The sequence below is a fragment of the Crocodylus siamensis genome, chromosome 2 (assembly GCF_052110815.1).
Source record: "Crocodylus siamensis isolate JL-2025a chromosome 2, ASM5211081v1, whole genome shotgun sequence".
NCBI lineage: Eukaryota > Metazoa > Chordata > Crocodylia > Crocodylidae > Crocodylus > Crocodylus siamensis.
The window spans coordinates 230,510,842-230,531,652 of record NC_143396.1 but is presented as its reverse complement, the minus strand read 5'-3'; the positions used below and the strand labels follow the sequence as shown (position 1 = coordinate 230,531,652).

The 20,811-nt window shown below is 41.9% G+C and overlaps 1 protein-coding gene across 1 annotated transcript in view; it reads right to left on the bottom strand.

The window, feature by feature from the left end:
• The window catches only part of LOC149871845 (cytosolic phospholipase A2 epsilon-like), a 45,734-nt gene extending 25,986 nt beyond the window's left edge, over window positions 1–19,748 (bottom strand). Inside the window, exons 1-6 of the mRNA XM_090034643.1 lie at window positions 19,722–19,748; window positions 16,973–17,048; window positions 7,103–7,239; window positions 5,301–5,432; window positions 1,582–1,622; window positions 287–329 (exon numbers count right to left, since the gene is read on the bottom strand). Of these exons, the coding sequence (XP_089890769.1) occupies window positions 287–329; window positions 1,582–1,622; window positions 5,301–5,432; window positions 7,103–7,239; window positions 16,973–17,048; window positions 19,722–19,748 (456 nt within the window). The remainder of the gene's footprint in view (window positions 1–286; window positions 330–1,581; window positions 1,623–5,300; window positions 5,433–7,102; window positions 7,240–16,972; window positions 17,049–19,721) is intronic.
• Between the last annotated feature and the right edge of the window lie 1,063 nt (window positions 19,749–20,811).

Below are 20,811 nucleotides of genomic sequence, written 5' to 3'. Positions count from 1 at the left end.
TGTCTTTCCCATCACGTAACACTACAATGGGATTGTGGAGGAGTACTACCTTGGGGCAGCTCACACATTTTTCCAGCTCAAGCCTCTCCCAACATGAATAACCAGGGGGAATTGTGTGGGAAAACTGACTGTCACGTTGGCTGCATGTGATCCAGTTCCAACCTGCCTGGCTGTCAGCCTTTGTGTTTCAGCAGCAGCTATGGGGAAACTGGCTGATTCTCTAGTTTGTGCAATACAGTAGCATTTATTATGCAGTACAGAAAAGATTGCAGAAAATAAAAATTACCACTAATACACCATTCGTAGCGATGTTTTCAGGAAGATCAGGGCTAAAAAGAAAAAATGTAAAATACTCAATTTATAACTGTAATGTTTTAAACTCCTGAATTGCAATTCTTTGTCTTTTTATTCCCCACAGTATAACAGTACAAATAATGTTAGATGTAGTTTCCAGGTTACAATACCTCATATTGCTTCAAATGTACTAGATAAACATGATGAAAGGTAGTACCCCTGCTATTCCTGTCGTACAGGTTTGCTGAATAGAGACTGTGCTCTGTGCCAAAATAGGATAGTTCTCTTATGTAAACTAGGCTGAGTTTGTAGTGTTAGACTACAAACTTAATAAATTATTCTATTGCCCCAAAATATCCACACTTGAACCCTGAGTACCAGAGGTTAAAAACTGATGAATTAATGCAACATACTATAAAAGCTTTCTCTAGTTATCTTAGATGTCAACAATATTAAAATCTAGATGTGCATGGCCATTATCACCACTAACCAAACCTATCAGTGTACAACTATAGCTAATTAAAAACCTTTTAAAAATGTATCCCTCTGTGTGAAATTCGTTTAATGCTTCCATGTTTGTTATATCATTCTGTGACGTAAGAGAACTCATTACAACTTAGAGGACCAATGATTTCAAAGAGCATAAGCTGTGGTGTGGTGGTGGTGTATGTGTGTGTGTGTGTGTGTGTGTGAGAGTGAAGGAGGAGGAGAGGGAGATGGTCTGTTTGCTTTTTTGTTGTTTTTTGGTTTTTTAAGTTAGCTAAAATTAATTTCTGTTTTGAATGCCCCAAACAGCCATACTAGTGAGAAAAATCCAAAGATATTTCTATGCTCCACTGAATGTTCATTTTAGCTTTGTAATCCAACTGGATGCCTAATGTGACCACACTTCTCTACATTGGAGAAAGCCCCACAGAAAAATCTAACAAATGCATTTGTCCATCATCTCCCATTCCCATAGATCTGGCCACACTGGATTAGGACAGTGCTTCTCAACCTGTGGATTGCGACCCAAAAGTGGGTCACAAGAATATATGAAAGGGTTGTGACACACCCACCCCCTACCCCTCACACTGGGGGGGCTGGGGTGAGGGGTAGCAGGTCAGGAGTGAGGGGCAATGGGTTGGGACTGGCCATCAATGTTTACAAATGGGTCCCAGTACATAAAAATGTTGAGAACCATGGGTTTAGCAGATAATAGGGGTACAAAGCAATTTCTTCTTGTTAATTTATTCCTCCTTGACTGACTTACATCAATTAGATACTAAATCTTTTGATTTTACTTGCCTGCTTTCCTTTGTAAACTCGACCTCTAGCTCCTCCTTTCCCTGAAAATGAAAACAAATGGCACGTTGACACTTTTCTCTAGAAAGTACCCCAGGGGATGTAAAAATCAGATTCTTTGATAGGCATGGAGCTTCTGCAAAAAAGCTTTCACCTCTTTTATTGCTAATGCAATGGGCTTCATTGTCTTCTGTTTTGTTTATGTCCAATGCACTAAGGGTCCCACACTTTGTATCTTCTTTGAAATGAACACACTGCATATGCCAGGGGTACTGGGCATCTCTTCATTTCTGCTCATAACCACCCCCTATGCCACCATCCTATGACACACTATTTCAGCAACTCTACACCTCCGCGCCTTCCTTTACTTTATGGGCTCTGAAGGTCCCCAGAAGGGCTATGCAAAATGGCTTTGCCTCATTCTGATTTCAGATTCAGCCATTTCGGAGAACAGTGATTCATTTCAGTGTTTTGGATCACTGCTCCATTTCAATTCGGCCAAATCTGTTTCAGAGTTTTGATGCAGCAGCGGCAATCAGGGCCTCCAAGGGCTGGTGGTAGAGCCCCACCCCCACCCCAGTACAGGACAGCAGGGATTGCCCCTCCCACGCCCTGCTTGGCAGCTGCACAGTGCTGTCTGAAAGCTGGGGCGGCTCCACCTGTCAACTGGCGCCCCGCACCACTCAGCCCCAGCAGCCCCAGCTCCCAGGCAATGCACAGCACCCTGCCAAGCCACACTGCACCCGTGCTATGGGGCAGCTGCCACAGAGGTGCCCAGTGGGGGGGCAATCCCCACTGCCCCATGCTGCATGGAGGGCTCTGCCATGAGCCCTCAGAGGCCACGATTGCTGTTGTGCAGTTGGTGAGTGCACTATACTACATCCCCACTTCTATGTAAATCTATCCACTTGCAAACCTCTAGATCCCTGGACCATTCATCAACATACTTATCCTTTCCTCTGGGTCCCTTCTTCCCATATAACCCTACTCCCACCCTCCCAGAACCTGCTGATCAGATAGATTGTTCCTGGATGACCACATGACATATAAACAGAATAATGCCACCGAGTTGAGTGAAGAGCTTTATTACTACAGAGGAAGACTTTTGAAATTAGTCACATATGCCACTCATGCTTACCTCTTGAGGAAGATAAGTAAGATGAATATTATTGAATGAACATTGGACAGTCTGAGGTTTCCCAGGAAACATTCCTTACCTTTGTACCAATACTGCTTTGACTTAAAACATCATAAAAGTCACTTAGAACTAACTTTTCTGACAGCAAGACTAGATAATTTTGTTGTCACTAAGGAAAACATAAAATTCAGAGTCCAGTTTTCAAAGACAGGCATTCACGTTGCTAACATATAAAATTGGCATTTATGTGCTCAAACACTAATCTGACCACCTCAGCATGGTACTGGTTTGTTTTTATCCTAAGCATGTAGATTTAAATTAGGGGTGTGCAAAGCAGGCCCTATTTGATTTGGATTGAGATTCAGCCTGAATCAGGGACACTAATTCGATTCATTGATTTGGATCACTGTCCCTGATTCAATTTAGCTGAATCCAGCTCTGAAGATTCGATGCTGATTCAGAGAATCAGCAATTTGGACATAGACACAGCTTTAGAAGTTTTTTCTACATACCTCAAGGTACTAGCACAGCTTGTGAATGCTGTAATGTCGGGGCACCTGGAGCATCCCATAGGAGTGCAGGGGGGCCACTCTACATGCTTGGTGGTGAAACTGGAAGTGGACCGAAAGTACTTCCAGTTCACTTCCAGGCCTGCCAGGGAGCGTGCTGGGGGTCCCCCCGGCTAGGCGATTGGCCGCAGACCCAGTAGGCACCGGTCGCCAAGCTGTGGGGGTGCATGAAGCCCCTCTGTGTGCTCCCTAGCCGACCCAGAAGTGGACCGGAAGTGCTTCTGGTCCACTTCTGGGTCTGCTGCCAAGCGTGCTGGGGACCACCCCTTCCCCCCCCGCTCTTCTGTGGGATGCTTCATGCGCCCCAGTGTTGCAGCATTCACGAGCTGCCTTCTACCTAGAGGTATGTAGAAAAAACATTTAAGTTGTGTTTATGTCCGAATTTCGGAATCTTTCTGAATCTCTCCAAATCGATTCGGAGGGTTCCGCTTCGATTTGAAGAGATTAAAGAGTCCTCTGATTCAATTCAGATTCAGAGATTCGACCACCAAATCGGGCCGAATCTTAGCTGAATCAAATCAGGGGCTGAAGCTTCGCATATCCCTAATTTAAATCCATATTTGAACACTGTTCTGACTCTATGGGGTGTCTACATGCCACCATATGGCAATGTTGCTATAGTGGCATACTTTAGTACTTGCTTTTGGAAGTACTAAAGCACAGTTCAGTAGCAGCCCATGCAGCACGTCGTTAGTTTTTGCTGCTACTTCATCATAGTGGCATGCTAAAATCGGAGATTGCGTCACTACAGCAAAGTAGCTGCCGATCACATAGCACGTTGTACAGCAATGTAGCACATTGCTATGGTGATGTAGAATAAGGTGTAGACACAGTGCTGTACCTAGACTCCTGGCAGCCCAAGTGAACTTCTAGCATTGGGCCTCCCTTCTCCAGAGATGATGGTTTTTTGTTGCAGAAGTTTTTATCACATCTGTGGTAGAGATGTCTTTAGATAGTTCATTCTCAACTGATAACATGGCCAGTCCCATATGTGTGCAATGTGTGTAATATTAAAACTTTTTTTGCAATTGAAATTTTTTTTTTCATTTTTGGGCCCCTTTCTGTCTGGGCAGGGACAGCTGCCCAGTTCGCTCATACCTGTGTATGGGTCTGTGTAGATGTGCCCTATATAAACTTTAACAATGGGTGCTTATACTCCAGCAGAAAATAATACCTCAGCTAAATTCAAACCAATACCCTATGAACAACTGTGTGAAACTGTTAGCCAAAGTTTTTATTTTAATCATAGAAGTAATGTTGAAGTGCTTTACCCTGAAAGAGACTGAGAGGCTGATAGATATAAATGGACAATATAGTGCACTCAACAAAGCAAAAAACTACATTCTGTACAAGGAACTCTAATGATATATTAAGGAGGAAATTATATATATATTGGAGGAAATACATTACATATATACATACACACACATGCACATATATATGTATGTATACATACACATATATACTAGCCAATTCCCCGTCAAGAATAACAGGTGGGGAGCGGGGCAGGGATGGAGTGCCACCACCTAGCACCCTACACCATTGCTGCCTCCCAGGAGCAGGGGGGATAGAAGCTTGCCCGACTGTCCCCTCCATCCCCCTCTGCCAGCACCCCACACCGCCACCACCTCCAGTGCCGCTGGCCTCACCCCTCCCCACTCCGGTCCTGCTCCTTGGAGGTAACAGAGCACTGCCATGAGGGTGGGGACAGAGCAGGGGGACTCTCTGTCCTCTCTGTCATGGCAGCACTCCACTGTCTCTCAGAAGCAGGGCCGGGGGGGAAGGGGTGCTGGCCTCACCCCTTTTCTGCTCCACCCCCTCCATCCCTGCCATCATGTTGGTGCTCTGCACTCTGATTGGTTGTTTAATTAACCAGTCAGAGTGCTCCAAGAGTGTTACGGACAGACAGACAGACGGGCTAAGCCCTTTACTGCATAAGAATATATATATAGGAGAAAAACTGATTTTAAAATGTCCCCTTCCAACCAAATTCTACCTTAGATTCTAATCCTCACCTTGGGATTCAGCTGAAAGTTCAGCCGAACTGTTTCTCCAAGTTGGATTTTAGACACATCAAAGAAAACAGTGAGGAGATGGTCATCTTGAGTTAAACTATCTTCATCGCAGACTTTTAGCTCCAGAATGTTCTGGGAACAAAAATGAAAGTGTGTCTAAGTCTGAGAAGCAGATGACCCTGAGAATCACTCATGTTAATGTGTGCAAGTGGGGAAGAGAATGTCAGATTTAACAACCAAATAAGAAAATGAGACAGAAAAAATTGGAAAACGGAAATTTTACCCAATTGTAAATGTATTTATTCAAATCCTAAATAAAATTGGTTTGTTCTTTTTCCAGATTTAATGGCAAAGATTAGAAATGTAATCAAATAATTGCTGATTGCAGCAGCTGGTTGCCATTACATAACCTCTGATTAAATCTTTTGGGTGGGCTCAAATTTGCTTGTTCTATTTCTCTATAAGAGTCCAAAACCATAGTCTAATCCTTCCAGAGGAAGATAATATTGAAAGATATAATGATGCATTAAATGTCATGCTAGGCATGTTAGTAGGGACCACTGTAATTGGTTCCACAGCATGGGAGGAAAAGTGCACCCCCCTGCAAGCTCGTTGGAGCCAATTTCAGATGTTTTTCAGGGTGGGCTCTCCCATCCCTCTGATTGGCAGGCTGGGCAGCAGGTAAGCAGAGTTGCTGCTCCAGCCCCTGCTAGCGTGCCACTGCCCTCGCTTCACTCTGAGCTCGGCTTTTAAACTCCCTGCCAAAGTAGGGAATTGAACACCCTGATTGACTGAGCCCTGGCAGGGGCTCCACCTGTACTATGCTGCCCCTTGGCCATTTCCAGCCAAATTGCAGTTTTCCAGGGCTTTGGGGGAAATGCTACATCTTGAGGTTTCCCCTGAAAACCCCTGAATCCTGAATTACAGTGGTCCCTACATATTAGGGTAGCCATTATATGGTTTTTGTCTGATATTTCCATGTCAAAGATAACTGTGGTGTGGAGATTACTGCTAAACTCCTGACGATTACCAGAACCATACCTATTTATTTTCAGTAAGCCAAAATGCAGGTCAAGTGGTGGTTATTTCTGTACCTAACTAGGTGCAATTATAATTCAACATACCAAGAAACTGTATAATTACTGCATAATTAAGTAGACCCAGCACTCCCTCATGGTCTGTAATAAAAATGAAGCAAAACTGCACAAAAGGCTGTCTTGTGGCTGTACAGGAAGGAAAAATAGTTATATCAGATATTCTCCTTCCTTTCTTGCAACAGGAGGCTTGCTGGGCAGTTCTAAAGGATAATTCAATTTTCTGTTACCTGGGAGTGGGAGGTAAAGATTAGTCTCCTCAAGTCTTGAGCAAAAAAGGCATAAAATACTTTGGAGTGGCACCAAAGTGCCTGAATGGAAATAGGTGAAATCTTGTGTAATATTAATTGCTAGTCAGCTATAGTGCCCTCCATTTTTCACTATAAATAGTTCTTTATCGCTACTGCTATTGACATACTATATCGTTTGTAGGGGTCACAGTTCGCCATCACAGGCCTTGTAATTCAACATGCTGCTGGACTTAGGGCTTCCTGTTCTGAGGCTGCAGCCTTGGCTAGAATACAAGGCAACAGAGGTATTTTTGTGAATAATTCTGGTCTTCAGAAAACTATGTTCAGGGAGGGTGAAAGTGCCCTCAGAAGAGCTTGGCACGGGATGTCTAGCAGTAAACAGTTACTAATGGGTAAATTACAAATACAATTTGAGCTAAGAGATCTGGCTGAAAGCAAGGGCATTTACTTATCTTACCTTGACCTGACTCTGAATCCTGAAGTGGAAGGTTTCATTCCACAGTGGGTCTTTGGTGTTGTTAACAGTTTTGGTTCGGACCTTGTGGACTGAAGCAGTTGGAAGGTAGAGGGTCACATAGCAATCAGACTGAGTCACTGTATAAGAGAAGGACAATGTAAATAGCAATATATCAATATACCACATTTAACATTGACAAAATGTGCTGAACTAGTTTTAGTTTTCTATATATGAAGTTATAAGGAATTCAGTACAGGATGATAGACATTATGTCGGGTGAATATGGGTAGCCCATTCTATTCCTGATAACTTGACAATATTTTCTTCTTTAAAACTATTACACTTTTTAATTATTGTAAAAATAGCAAATTAAATACAATTTGTTCTAAATATACAGCTATATTATACTCACTTCCAGTGAGAAACAGTATTAGTATGTAATGTCTGCACTCTTTGGAGCTTCAGAAAGGTTTAGAACTCTATGGATATGAGTATATGACATCTGGACTAGCATAATTTACCTCAGTTTTCCAGATCTCACATAAGCAGCACCCAGAACAGCTTCACCACCTCATTTCCAAGTGTGACACATGCAAGCAGGAACATGTGTGCAAGATATGTTCAAGATCAGGCACTCATGGGCATTGCTGGGACACAGGGTAAACTTTCCCAAGAGTCCAATTCTGGATTAATCTGGCTTCCAAAGGAAAATGGCAGAGATATCCAGCACTGGTTACTATGGCAGCTGTGACTAGTAACTTCTACTTCTTTTGCTTGTTGAGGCCTTTCTTCTCTTACTACTACACTCGCCTTCACAACTTTAGGCACCAGAAACTCATCATCGGTATAACAAGTAGGGCTTCCATTTATTTATATCTCTGTCACAACAGGCACTTTTATTTCTTATAAAGTTAGAAGTTACTATTCAGTAAAGCTGGTCTAACTGCTTGGCTAACTGAGCCAAAAGTCAAGCTGATGACATTTGCAAAATTCTCCAATGTGTAAATGAAAGCTTGTTTACCTTCCACAGCTGCACAATAAGCAGAAAAGTGCTCTTTTGTGCAATGTGGTACTGGTTTCAGTTTGTTGGTTTATAGTGATCATCACAGACCACAAAGTTCACATCTGAATTTGCACTTGCCCAGAATTCAGAGATATTTGATCTGGGGGGGTTTAGTGGGCCTGTCTCCACGTGCATTTACTGTACAGTAACTAGTAAGTGGCTTTTAGACAGGTGTCTACATGTGTAGGAACTACTGAGCAGTCACGTTGCGCATGTGGTCCAACTTGGGAGCACAGTTATTCTCAAGTCGGAGCACACACACAATGTTACTGTGGAGTAAGGCATCCACACGTGCTTTACTGCACAGCACCTAAGTGGGCATAAATTTGCTACCTGCATCATGCAGGTAGCAAATTTACAGTCAACTCAGCATAAGTCATCATAGTTACTGCACAATACGGGCATGCATGTATAGACACATGCCCATACTGCGCAGTAACTCTCAGTTAATGTGCAGTAACTGTGCACATGTAGACGCACCCATGTGTCACAAAATTAAAGGCCAGAAGAGTAGTTTGGCTTCAGAACTAAGCTCTATAGCTTTTCTATATTTGGGGGATGTTCAGATCTAAGGATTTCTGTACTAGCTGATGTCTAGTGGCAACCTGCAGTATCATTAATGAGAGCTTTAATCCTGACATGGAAATATACTTAAATGTGAATTCGTGTTTTTGTCAGTACAAAACAAAAGACAATTGTGAATCAAAGTAAGATGATCAATTGGCCCTACCCCCAGAACTGTAGGGTAAGAACCTTACAGAAGATGACCAGTTCCAAAGTATGACTACCTAGGAAGTGAGGAACAAGGCAAGGCAAATTTAACTACCAGTCTCTACCTAAGAAATGTTGGAAGTGGCATGGAGGGAAATGTCCATAGGTGCTAATCATTATGTTTGTAAACATAATATGCATTACTCAAGCATTCAAGATAGTATACAATGGACACACCTCATCTGGATAGGTTCTATCCTGCCCCATTACATTTTGCTTGTGCATTTGAATCATAAATTCTATGGACAGACATACACAGATTTCCCTTTTCTTCCCTCAGTATGTGGAACCTAAAAATAACAAAGCCAACCTCATATATTCTTTTTAAGTTATTGATCCTTTCTTTCTTTTGACTCAGTTGCTATGGTTTGACACTGCCCTGTAAGACAACTGCATTTCAATCCCTGTTTTAATTCTAACTCTCTCTTGTCTGACTGGATTCTTCATTCAATGAAATAAAGATATATATACCTGCCTATAAAGGGGGGTGCATAAGTGTGTGTGTGTGTGTGTGTGTGTGTTTGTATACAATCCCAGGAGGCAGATATATATAAATATTTATATATCTTCATTTGCCCAGTGAGTAGTTGTAAAGTTGTTTATAAGTTAAAGTTTATAAGCCTTTGACACCGTCTCCCACCCCATCCTCATTAAAAAACTAGGTGACTGTGGCATTGATGCCTACACAGTCAGATGGATTGCAGATTGGCTCAAGGGTTGTACTCAGAGGCTGGTGGTGGATGGGTCATATTCAACCTGGGGGGAAGTGGGCAGCAGAGTCCCCCAGGGCTCAGTCCTTGGGCCTGTGCTGTTCAATTCCTTCATCAGCGATTTGGACAACGGGGTGAAATGCAACCTGTTTAAATTCACTGATGATACCAAAATTTGGGGTGAGGTGAGCACACAAGAAGGGAGGGAAAGATTGGAGCAAGATCTGGATAGGTTACAGGAGTGAGCTAACATAAACAGGATGCGTTTCAATACTGACAAGTGCAGGATGCTGCACTTAGGCAGTAGAAACCAGCAGCACACTTACAGAATGGGAAACTCCCTTCTTGAGAGCACAGAGGCAGAAAGGGATCTTGGAGTCATTACTGACTCCAAGATGAACTTGGGCCAACAATGCGAGGTCATGGTTGGCAGGGCTAACCGCACCTTGTCGTGCATCCACAGGTGCATCTCAAGTAGAGCCAGGGAGGTGATCCTCCCCCTCTATGCGATGCTGGTCAGGCCACAGCTGGAGTACTGTGTCCAGTTCTGTGCGCCCCATTTCAGGAGGGATGTGGACAACATTGAGAAGGTCCAGAGGAAGGGCCACCCGCATGATCCGGGGACAGCAGGAGAAGGCTGAGGGGGGCCTGGTGACTGTCTATAAACTCACTAGGGGGACCAGAAGGGTTTGGGAGAGACCTTGTTTCCCCTAGCGCCCCCTGGCATGACAAGGAACAATGGACACAAATTATTGGAGAGTAGGTTTAGATTAGACATCCGTAAGAACTACTTCACAGTTAGGGCGGCTAGGAGCTGGAAAACTTCCAAGGGAAGTGGTGCTGGCTCCTACCCTGGGGATCTTTATTGCCTATCTGGCTGGACTCATTTGAGTCCAGTTTTTTTCTCCCGCCCAGGCAGGGGGTCAGACTTGAATATCTACAAGGTCCCTTCCAACCCTACTTCTATGATTCTATGAAGTTTTAAAAATCACCAGAATACACACAATGTATTATCAGTCCCATAGGGCCTAACAGCTGCTAAACAAGCTTTTGAGAAGGACTGGTTTAAGCCAAACTTTCTCAAATGTTGAAAACTTCACATGGACTCCAGCAAGGAGCTAAGGTCTAAATACCCTGAAGCAGGAGACCTGGAAAAGTTCAGAGAACACTGTCCTACCCTCCTTTCTAAGATAAAAATAAATCATTAAGTGGAGGTGCAACCCAAATGGTAACTTCATTGACCCTGTCCAGATCCTCAGCCTGGCTGGTATACAGTGGTGTGAGCATAACTTGAATTAGCTACCTATAGTAGAAACAAAATACTGTTTCCCATGCCCTCCCCCTTCCCATAATGGGTGGGGGTGCTATTCTCTGGGTGGCCTTTGCATGCTACTGTGCAATATAATATGCATGTGCAACTATATATACCAGATAAATAATAGTATTTATGTACACAGAATAAAAATTAAAGAACTCATGGTTCTATTTTAAGTTTTTCTACAGGCTCACTGGATAACTTTAGACAAGTTACTAAATCACTCTGTGTTACTTCACAGGTACTTCACTTCTACATAGCTTCTTCCCATATCTTATCATTGCCAGATACAGTTAAGGGAAAATGGAAGAAAAGATTCTCAAAAGCACATGCTACAGTCTTCCTGGCCTCAGCTCTGAGGTATTATTTCACAGGAATATACAGGACATACATAACATCTACCCCCCACCACCATGTGCATATGAACACTATCCTGATGAGTAAGCTTCAAAACCTTGTAATTACAGTCATTGAACAAAAGCTATCATGTTGATACATGCTGCATACACAAGGCTTATAATAGCAATAGGCGTCAAGCTGGCAGAACATAGCTCATAAGCAGGCTATATTGTTTTGTAATGCCAAAAAGTATTCAGTAAGCATCAACATTCACACTGGTGTTGAGCAATGCACTGCACATGGTAGAGTGGCACGTATTTATGGGATTGAGGCCAATTTGTTAGGCAATTGAATAAATCACATATAAATTTGCATCTTAGAAGTAGGACTAGGAGGTAATTATACTGTATCATCAGAGAGCAATACAGGAAGGTGATGCAAGTCACAAAATATCTTGATCAGAATAATTTGTAATGTCTAAGATAATAGCACAGCAGTCAGATATTTGTCTGTCTTATACCATCCTGCCTGTAACAGTGATCTTCATCATGGACCTCTTTCTAACTCTTAACATTAAAGCTATGTCTAAGCTTTGCACGTGCTTCATGACATCTCAAAGGCTCATCTTTTCCTATCACAGTCATAGAGCTGGAAGGGACCTCCGAGGCGCATCCTAACGATCATGCATATGCAAAGGCACACGTTTCCTGTGGGAAAAATAGCAGCAGCACATGCCACTGCTATTTGTCCCCAGGCACACCCCTTCATGCACGCTCTGGTGTGCATCAGTGACCTGGGTGGGGTAGGGGAAGCTGATGCCAGCATCTGTGCTGGCCTCAGCAGCCTTACCTGGGGTTCTGGGGGCTCACCCCAGAGCAGCAGTGGTGCTGAACCAGCTGCTCATAACCTGGCTGGCAGCCAGAGCATGACTCTGGCTGACCAGACTCCCTTTTTGGTGGAATACACTGCTCTCGGTTTCCAAAAAATCATATTTCCTGCTTTAACCCCCTCCCCCCCCCCGCTGCACTGCAAATTAGCAGCACAGCAAATGGGAGTATGCACACCACTTTTGGTTTGCAGCACCTCAAACTGCATGTGTACGTTCATTGGGACATGCCCCCCAGAGGTCATCTAATCCAATGGCCTGCCTGAGGCAGAAAATACATACATGTTGTGTCCAGGAATAGAACCTAGGTCTCCTGCATGGCAGACAAAATTCCTTCCACTGCACAACAACACTAGGCACCATTCATTGTAGCTTTTCCAGGATGTATCTCAAATATTGCAATATCCTTTCTTTTCCATAGACAAATATAACCTTGTTGGTCTTGCTAACCATTTATAAGGTTGCCAGAAAGATTATGTACTAGCTCACAGGTGGCCAACCTACAATACGTCACAAGTGCAACAGGCAGCTTCTGTGTGTGGCATGTAGCAGATCAGGCAGAATAGCGGCAGAAAGGACAGCGGGCAGAAAGCAAAGCAGCTAATTGGGAAGGGGATGGGGATTGGAGTGGTAGTCAGGGTGAGGGACAAGCCTAATTTGTGGCATGCCTGCCAAAAAAGGGTTGGTCCCTGCTGTCCTATTTATTGATTTGACCTTGCCACCCATCTCTTGGAAAGCTTCTACTTGCTTTTCATTCTCTATCACATGAAATACAAATTACTGTCTTCACTTTCAAGACCCTTTATGGTCTATTCCCACTCTACCTATCACAATTCTTATGAAATTGAGTGCTCACTCCCTGCCTCCAATCTGCCTATGATGGCAGCTTCCATCACCCACTTGTAAATTTTAGTGCTTACTTCCATGGTGCCCCTCATGCTTGGTCAGTGATCCATGAAAATACCCCCATAACTAGGTCAACCACGCTGACTCATTTTATGTCACTACTTCCTTCCATTGTTTACTCCCACATCAGTCTTCATCCATCTGTTGTCTCTTGTTTTATACTTACATGATAATCTGTTTGTCTTGTTTATAAAGTTCCTAACACCATGGGGCTGTGGTTCCCTAGGTCCCATGGTAATACACCTAACCAATAACACAACACAGTAGCAATAGAGCAAGGACTCAGCTGCCACAATAAGAATCTCCTTTAACCACTATTCATCAAGCAAATGATAAACAGTCATTTGAAATTTACATCTTTCGTTCCAGGATCACAGTTACATAGTTTATACCCACATTATGATCTACTGATACTGCCATGCCAAGAGAGAATGAAAAATAATAAAAAAACCCCATAAAAATAAAACATTTAAATGAAATTAACAGCCATGTGTCACAATTCCAAAATACAATTTTGTAATTCTGCAAATTGAAATTTCAGAAAATTTTCAAAGTAAAAAAATTCAAGATGATTTTTAAATAAAATGTTCTCTTGAACAACTGAAAATTACTGCTCGTAAATTGGCATGTGTTTTTTAAAACATTTCAGTTGAGGAGGTCTGCATTTTTCATCAGAGCAGAAATTTTAAAGAAAAAAAATTAAGCCACCCTGGATCCAAAATCCACTCCTCTGGTATATTTCAGATAGCATGGCATGCATCTGTCTGTGTCTGTATACTAAACAACTGTGTATCATCAAGAAGAGGCAAACATTAAATCTATGACAAATATGAGGGAAGCATCCTAGTGGCAATATTGTATACCAGTGTATGATACTAATAGGCCAATATATCAGGGCACGGTATATTAGCTGGCCGTTCTTTGATTACAGATGACCAAATGGTGATGTAATATACAGATAAACTGGTGTAAATTGGCATAAATAAATTTAATTTGCATGATATCTGGACACTAAGGGAAAAGGTACAGTAACAGGCAGATACTTGGAAGATTCTATATAAAACATATAAATAATTCAAATTGACTTGTATAAAAACACTTCCCATAGGCACTGAACAGTTACTAAAGGGAAAATGAAGAAATGGTGATGATAAATACAATGTATCCAGCTGGCAGGAATTGACAGGAAAGAATTGAATGACTAGTATTAATACAATGTTATTTGTCATGTCCATTAATGATCTAATCAGTGCAGTAACAAAATTAACATGTGAAGACTGAACTGGCAGGAGTCCTAATCAACAGCTAGGACAGATATGTCATATGACGAGGCCTTGAGAAATTAGGAATATAAGAAGAAAACAAATACAAATTAGAGCTCCTGGGGAAAAAATCATCAGATACTGCTTTGAAGAGAGTGAGCTGGAAAGGGATCTGAGGATGGTAATGGAAAGTAGATTAGTTTTGTACTGGCAATATGACATGCTGCATAAAAAGCCAACACACTTTTGCATTCCACACACATACAAAACCATTACACATTACCTAGCAAGGAGGCGTATACTAGTTGCCAAGATATTCAAAAGATACAGGCAAAATGGAGAGTTTCAGAGAAGAAGACTACAAAAGAGGATCAAGGTTGAGGGGACTGGCTTTAAGAATCTAAAATGTTATGCCTGTGCAAGTTAGCTCATAGGTGAAATGGTATTCAATCTACAAAAATGTGTAGGAGGGAGTACAATTAGTCAGTGCAACACACAAGGATTTGACTTTAGTGAAGCCAATTTCATCTCAACATTACAAAACAGTAACACTGCAAGAAGTCCCCAAGGACACTGATGGAGGAGCCCCCCACCCTTGTTCATTGCCATGGCTTCCTTCATCACAGGGGTTAAGCTTCTCCCTCCCCCTCAAAAAATGTTGTTTCTATTTCTTCTTTATCATTTGCACCTTGTAATTTTTTTCTTTAGGAAGTAAATGTGAAGAACACCCAATACAGTAAAGCTCTCTTTTTAGAGTATGGTTTCTTTTTCCTTGTAGTAGTCCATCTCATTATTTGTAATTGTGTATTGTCACTATACGTGAATAGCTTGGAGAAGTTTTTGATTAAATATTTTCAGCTTTAATTTGCAGGCAGTAACTTGTACACATTGCATAGAATAAGGTGAAGTGGCTGCAGTTTGGTAGGCTATGGCAGGGCACTGCGTGTGCCTGCCACTTTAAGGCCCTGGAGCTGGCAGCCACCAGGTGCCTAATGAGGGCAGCCATTTTAGGTTCAGGGCTGCACATATAAACAGGCCAGTTTAGCTGCAAGGGGTCAGGCAACAACACTGCCTGGCCAGAGGGCTGCTGAGTTTCATTCAGATGTAAGGGAGGAGTTGTAGGGGATGGTAGGAGGCTCCTGGTCCTGGGCACAACCTAAAACTGCACCCTGCTGGGAGTGGGTGGCCTGGTGGGGCTCTCAGTGGTGCAGGAGCCCCCAGGAAATGCCAGGCCAGTGATCACCCTGGTGAAAGGTGGGTTGGGGCACCTTAACCCCTAGCCCCCACCACCAGGTAGGTAACCCTTTTATGTGGAGGGCCCAGAGGGTGGACCCCTGGAGAGAGTGAGGGGCTAGAGACTCGGTACAGATCAAGAGAATACCCTTGGCTGGCCCATGCTGGGGCCAGGACCAAACCAGTCAAAAGGGCCAGGGGCCCACCGCGAGGGATGCCTCAGAGCCGAGGGCCTGGGGTTCCCACTAGCCTGGAGGTGGGCCAAGGCTGGTAGCCAAATGTCCCCAGGGGGACCACACCCGAAAGGGAAAATGGCTTCAGGGAGCTGCATAGCCTGTATGAAGGTGGATGGGGCCGCCTGATGAGAGGACTCTAGGTTGAGGTTCAGTCAGAAGGATTCTGAGGCCCAGTGTGAGGCTGGTGATGACAGGAACACCTAGATGCCATCAGCGAGGCTTGGGCTGTGGTGTAGGGGAGGAATGGAGCCACAGATAGCACCCCCTGGCATCAGGGCAGAAAATGGGCAGCCTCCCACTTAATTAACAAGTTTATTAATCAATTAAGATCAAGGCATGGCAGGCAAGAAAGCGGGCGGTTGGCCCAAGAACAGGTGGTCGGGCCACACAGAGATCGGCCCCGAGCAGGCCCCCCTGTTACATAGGCATAACTTCTCTTACGCTATGGTTCCAGACTCCAGGCTGGTATCCTAGTGCTATCTTTTTTAATTAAATAATGACTTTTAAAGGCAGCATGATCTAGAGGAATAAGCTTTGGACAGGGTGACAGTAATCCTGGTTCTTCTATTGCCTATTTGTTTACCCAAAACTCTTCTTGTATCGAAAATGGCAGTATCCAATTGTAGGCAACCCTTACCATAAAGAAAAACAGGTGAAAAGAAGGGATAAAGAGCATTGAAGATGTCTAAGGAAAGAAAATAAAGAGGACTTTTGAGGAAATATGGTAAGCTTGGTTACATCATATAGACAGGGCTTATCAGAAATGTAGTAATAAGGTCCAGGGTCCAGAAGTAGTTTGGGGTAGTACTCATGTCTCTCCTCTTCCTATAAGCTATTTTGGTTTCCCTCACACAGGATTTTGATGTGGGAAGAAACTATCTTTCTGCCTCTGAAAGAAATCCTAGAATCTCCAGTTCACACTCCTGCACTGGGCCAGTAGAAGTGTAAAGGGAGAAGAGTCTCTTCTCTCTTCTTCTACAACAGCCTTGTGCTCCTGATTTCATTCCCCTTTGCTTTTTCCCCTGTCTCTTCTTCAGAAAAGACAGGGCAGCCTTGGAAAAACTCAAACACTTGGGATAAGTTGCATAAATTGGATTATACATGAAAACTAGCACTTCCACACTGTTGCAATTTGGGAAAGATACTCACACAGGTCTGCCTTCCGTGCATTTTTCATTCTTATGACTTTCACAGTGAGCAAGTTACAAGCAGAAGGTTCGGTCTGCTGAAAAATGACAAACAAAAGACATGGAATGAACATAGACAGAAATAAAGACATGAATTCCAGATTAAGCTTAGCCAGCTCCTTAATCTGCTTAAATGTTTTGGTATTGATTATCTAAGAATTCTTGACTCTTGACTGGTTCTGCTACTCTGGTTCTGATACATGGACTCATGACTTCCTGCTGTTCCTGGAGCCACTGGACAACCTACCATTTTTCCTGTCCATTCCGGATAAATTGAAGGATACTTCCTCTTTAAGAGGTGACAATTTGTTTATTATAATTTATTCCACTTACACATAATCATTAAAAGGGCCAAGGAGAAGCCTGTTTATATGATCAATATGGCTGTGTTAGTCAGCATCTTCTGATCCACTCAAGAGGAGAATGCATGGTGATCGATAACATATCAATACGAGACAATATACATGTGAGACAGCCAGAGCCAGATACTGGTCTACCTATTCATTATCTAAGTTTCTAAGTGTACTGTTCTACCTTGCTGAAATTCCTGAAAAACTATTGGCACAAAAGATGGGTGGGCCCTTCTCCTTGTCACCGCTATTTGACTTGCACCTTCATCTTAACACTAAGACTATTACAGAGATGGACATATTAATGGTTGGGTGGCATGGGGTCACACTTCAGCATTTATGTGTCTAAGTGCCACCTAAAGGCCTAAAATATACAGTAGGATCTGACCTACTTTCTCCACCAATCAAAGTAAATTCATAGACTGTCATGTCATAACTAGCATAATTTGAATAATGCATTACATTCCAGGCTAGACTGCCTATCACAAATGTACTGAAAAATGTTCCTTTTGCTTTGGCCTTTATGTAACTAGTAGTATGCAGAAAAAAAGATATTCTAAGTAGGGATTCATAGAGAACCAATATGTCGGTTTCTTAATGAATCGGAAGTGAATACTTCAAAGACACTATCCATGAAGCTGCAACTGAAGATAGTTTAGAAATTTCAGCTACCAAAGAATTCTGTTGCCATTCTTTATGGTTGACAAAATCTTGAATTAGGGTTAAATTTGCACTTTACACTGGACTATTCATATTCAAGTGCAGCAATTCCAGTGGTAGTTTTGACCTATAAAACGCTCTGTGGGGATAGGTTTTAGGAATCTAAGCACGGCCTAGTTATATCAGCATCAGTAATCTACTGGGACAAATATTTTTTAAAAACTCTTAGATTAGGCTGGCGGCTGGACTTTTTTTTATGAAGAGTTGCCTCTTCTACCTTCATGATGTATCCAAAAAAGCTAAATTTTAACTCATCCAATAAGGAACCAAATCCCTAAAGATCAGGTAATCAAGGAAGTCTTCAAAGGGATCTTTTATGAGTTTTCTTTGAAATACCAACCATATTTGTGGAGGATTGATAATTTTATTATTTTAAGAGCAATGTTTGGTGATCCTTCCCATGCAGAAGGTTGATTTCTCAACCCATTCATTTCTGAAGATACAATTTCTATGTTTCTGAGCACAAGATTTAACAATTAAATGTCTAAATTACTAATATTTGCATTTGCACTAAACCACAGGAACAAAACTGCAGATACAATTGTTTGCACAAAAAATAGCCCATCTTTGAAAATCAAGCCTTTAAATTTATGGTTTTGGCCACTAGAAACCTACAAGTAAAAAAACTTCTGCAGAAACCATTAAATTATGCAATCTGTAGAATTCAGACTTTTTGTGAGGCTGAGTGTGATATTTTTGGTGTTCTGATGTTCATATATCAGGAATCAAAATATATACTCATTGTTAATGAGGTTGTAGCTAGAAGATACTGAAATTAATTAGAAACTTGTACCTACTGGTGGCTATGGAAAAGACAGAAAGCAGTGACATTGTTCATGCGATTGATTTCATTTAGCCAAAGCTACTGTGGCCCTGTTTTAAACACTATTCAACCTATCTTGGAACTTAATTTAAACCACCCCCATTGCAAATTATGCAGCTGCTTTGAATATTGCACAAACAGCAGCAGGCAATCTAGCAAAACAAGAAAACTAAAACATCTATATTGGTCTTATGAAACTTTAGTGGGACATTACGGGCATTTTTGCCTCACATTTGAAATCTTTTCTAACTCTATCCTGACTATACAGTTGGTTCAATAAGAGATATCACCCTAAAAAATTCTTGCCTCTCACATAATTCCTGGACCATCATGGCTACAACATCACTCTTGTACTACCAATCAAGAAAGGACAGAGGAATAAATAAATTCACAGGAAACATTAAGACATATCACCTAGGAAGAAGGGATTCTTTTATACCATATGTTGACACCTATGCTTAGAAGTTTTCACTAGCTTCTTAGGTCTTCTAAACCTTTCCTCCATCCCCATGGACATCCTTCAAAATGCATGAAAATTTGGGTCATTTCTTACTATCTATGTATTTTTATACTGTGACCATCACCATGGTAACTTTTGACTTGACAGTGTTGTTGATTAATCAACAAGTAGTCTAGAACAAGCACAAAACAAACACAAGTGGTACCCATTGAACAAACATTGTATAAAACGATTCCTCACATAAATAGGTATAGGACGAATAGCAAGACATCTTGCAGCAGAGACACGCTGTAATTAAAGCTGCCCTCATTCTGCCTGCACATCTCAGTTAAAAAGAATCTTTTACACTTTTTCTTACCTTTTCTGTACTAGCCAATCCCCCCATTGTGGCCTTTTCTTCATCCAAATCAAAGTCTAGAAGTTGACTTGACTATAGGTCTCCCAGCTGGCAGTGACTCCTGTTGCAGAGTTGCTCTCTTTAAACTGGCAGGAGTAGATAAACAGGTGTTTTACAAACTGACTCATAGCCCCACCTCTCCATGATTTCCAAAAATTAAGCAATTCCTCTCCTACTTTTGCAACTAGATGATAATCTACAGAACATATGCAGAGCAGTATGCAAGGATTTTATTTTTGGCTGCAGGGATTGGCGCAAAAACAAGTCTTGGGACCAAAGGGTTCTGTTTCGCTGAGCAACAGGTGCCTAGCAAAATAATCATCAGTGAGATTTTATAATTATATAAACTCTTGTATGATATAAGGTGCCAAAGTACCAACTAGAACACCACTGAAATGCAGCTATAGACAAGTCCAAAATGGCACCAGCCTAATATATCATGTTCCTTCTATGAGATGGAAAGGAACCTTTCTTCCAGGGGAACAGACTCTATTAATCATGCAAAAACAGATGTGATTTTTATTGTCCACGCAAAATAGACAGAATTGTACTTTTTATGATGTCATCTGAAAGAATACCAGGCAATAAACTGTATGGTGGTATATTAAATATATATAGAACCATCCATATATAGTGAATTAAGTGAATATAGAACCATCCAAAATAAGGCAACAGATTTCTGTTTTGCAACAATTTCAAGGATTTTTTTTCTTTTACATGTTTCTATTTTGGGTGAGAAGAGTAGGAGGGAGATGGGTGTCATTAGAAGACAAAGACAGAAAATCAGATACAAAATCTCTTTCTAATCTGGGAGTAACCCAATTTAAAGGATTCAAACTTTTGATATTCCATGACCTGCGAGTGCTGTGGCATTGAATCTATTCTGAGGTGCTCTTTCTTCTCCCAGAAATTGCACAATAAAGCTGGCTCTTTCTTCTCCCAGAAATTGCACAATAAAGCTGAGAAAACTTCCCAATGAACATTACCCCAAAACTGACACATTTTCAGAACAAGCGAGCATTTTTTATTTGGTCAAGTATTTGGACAGTTT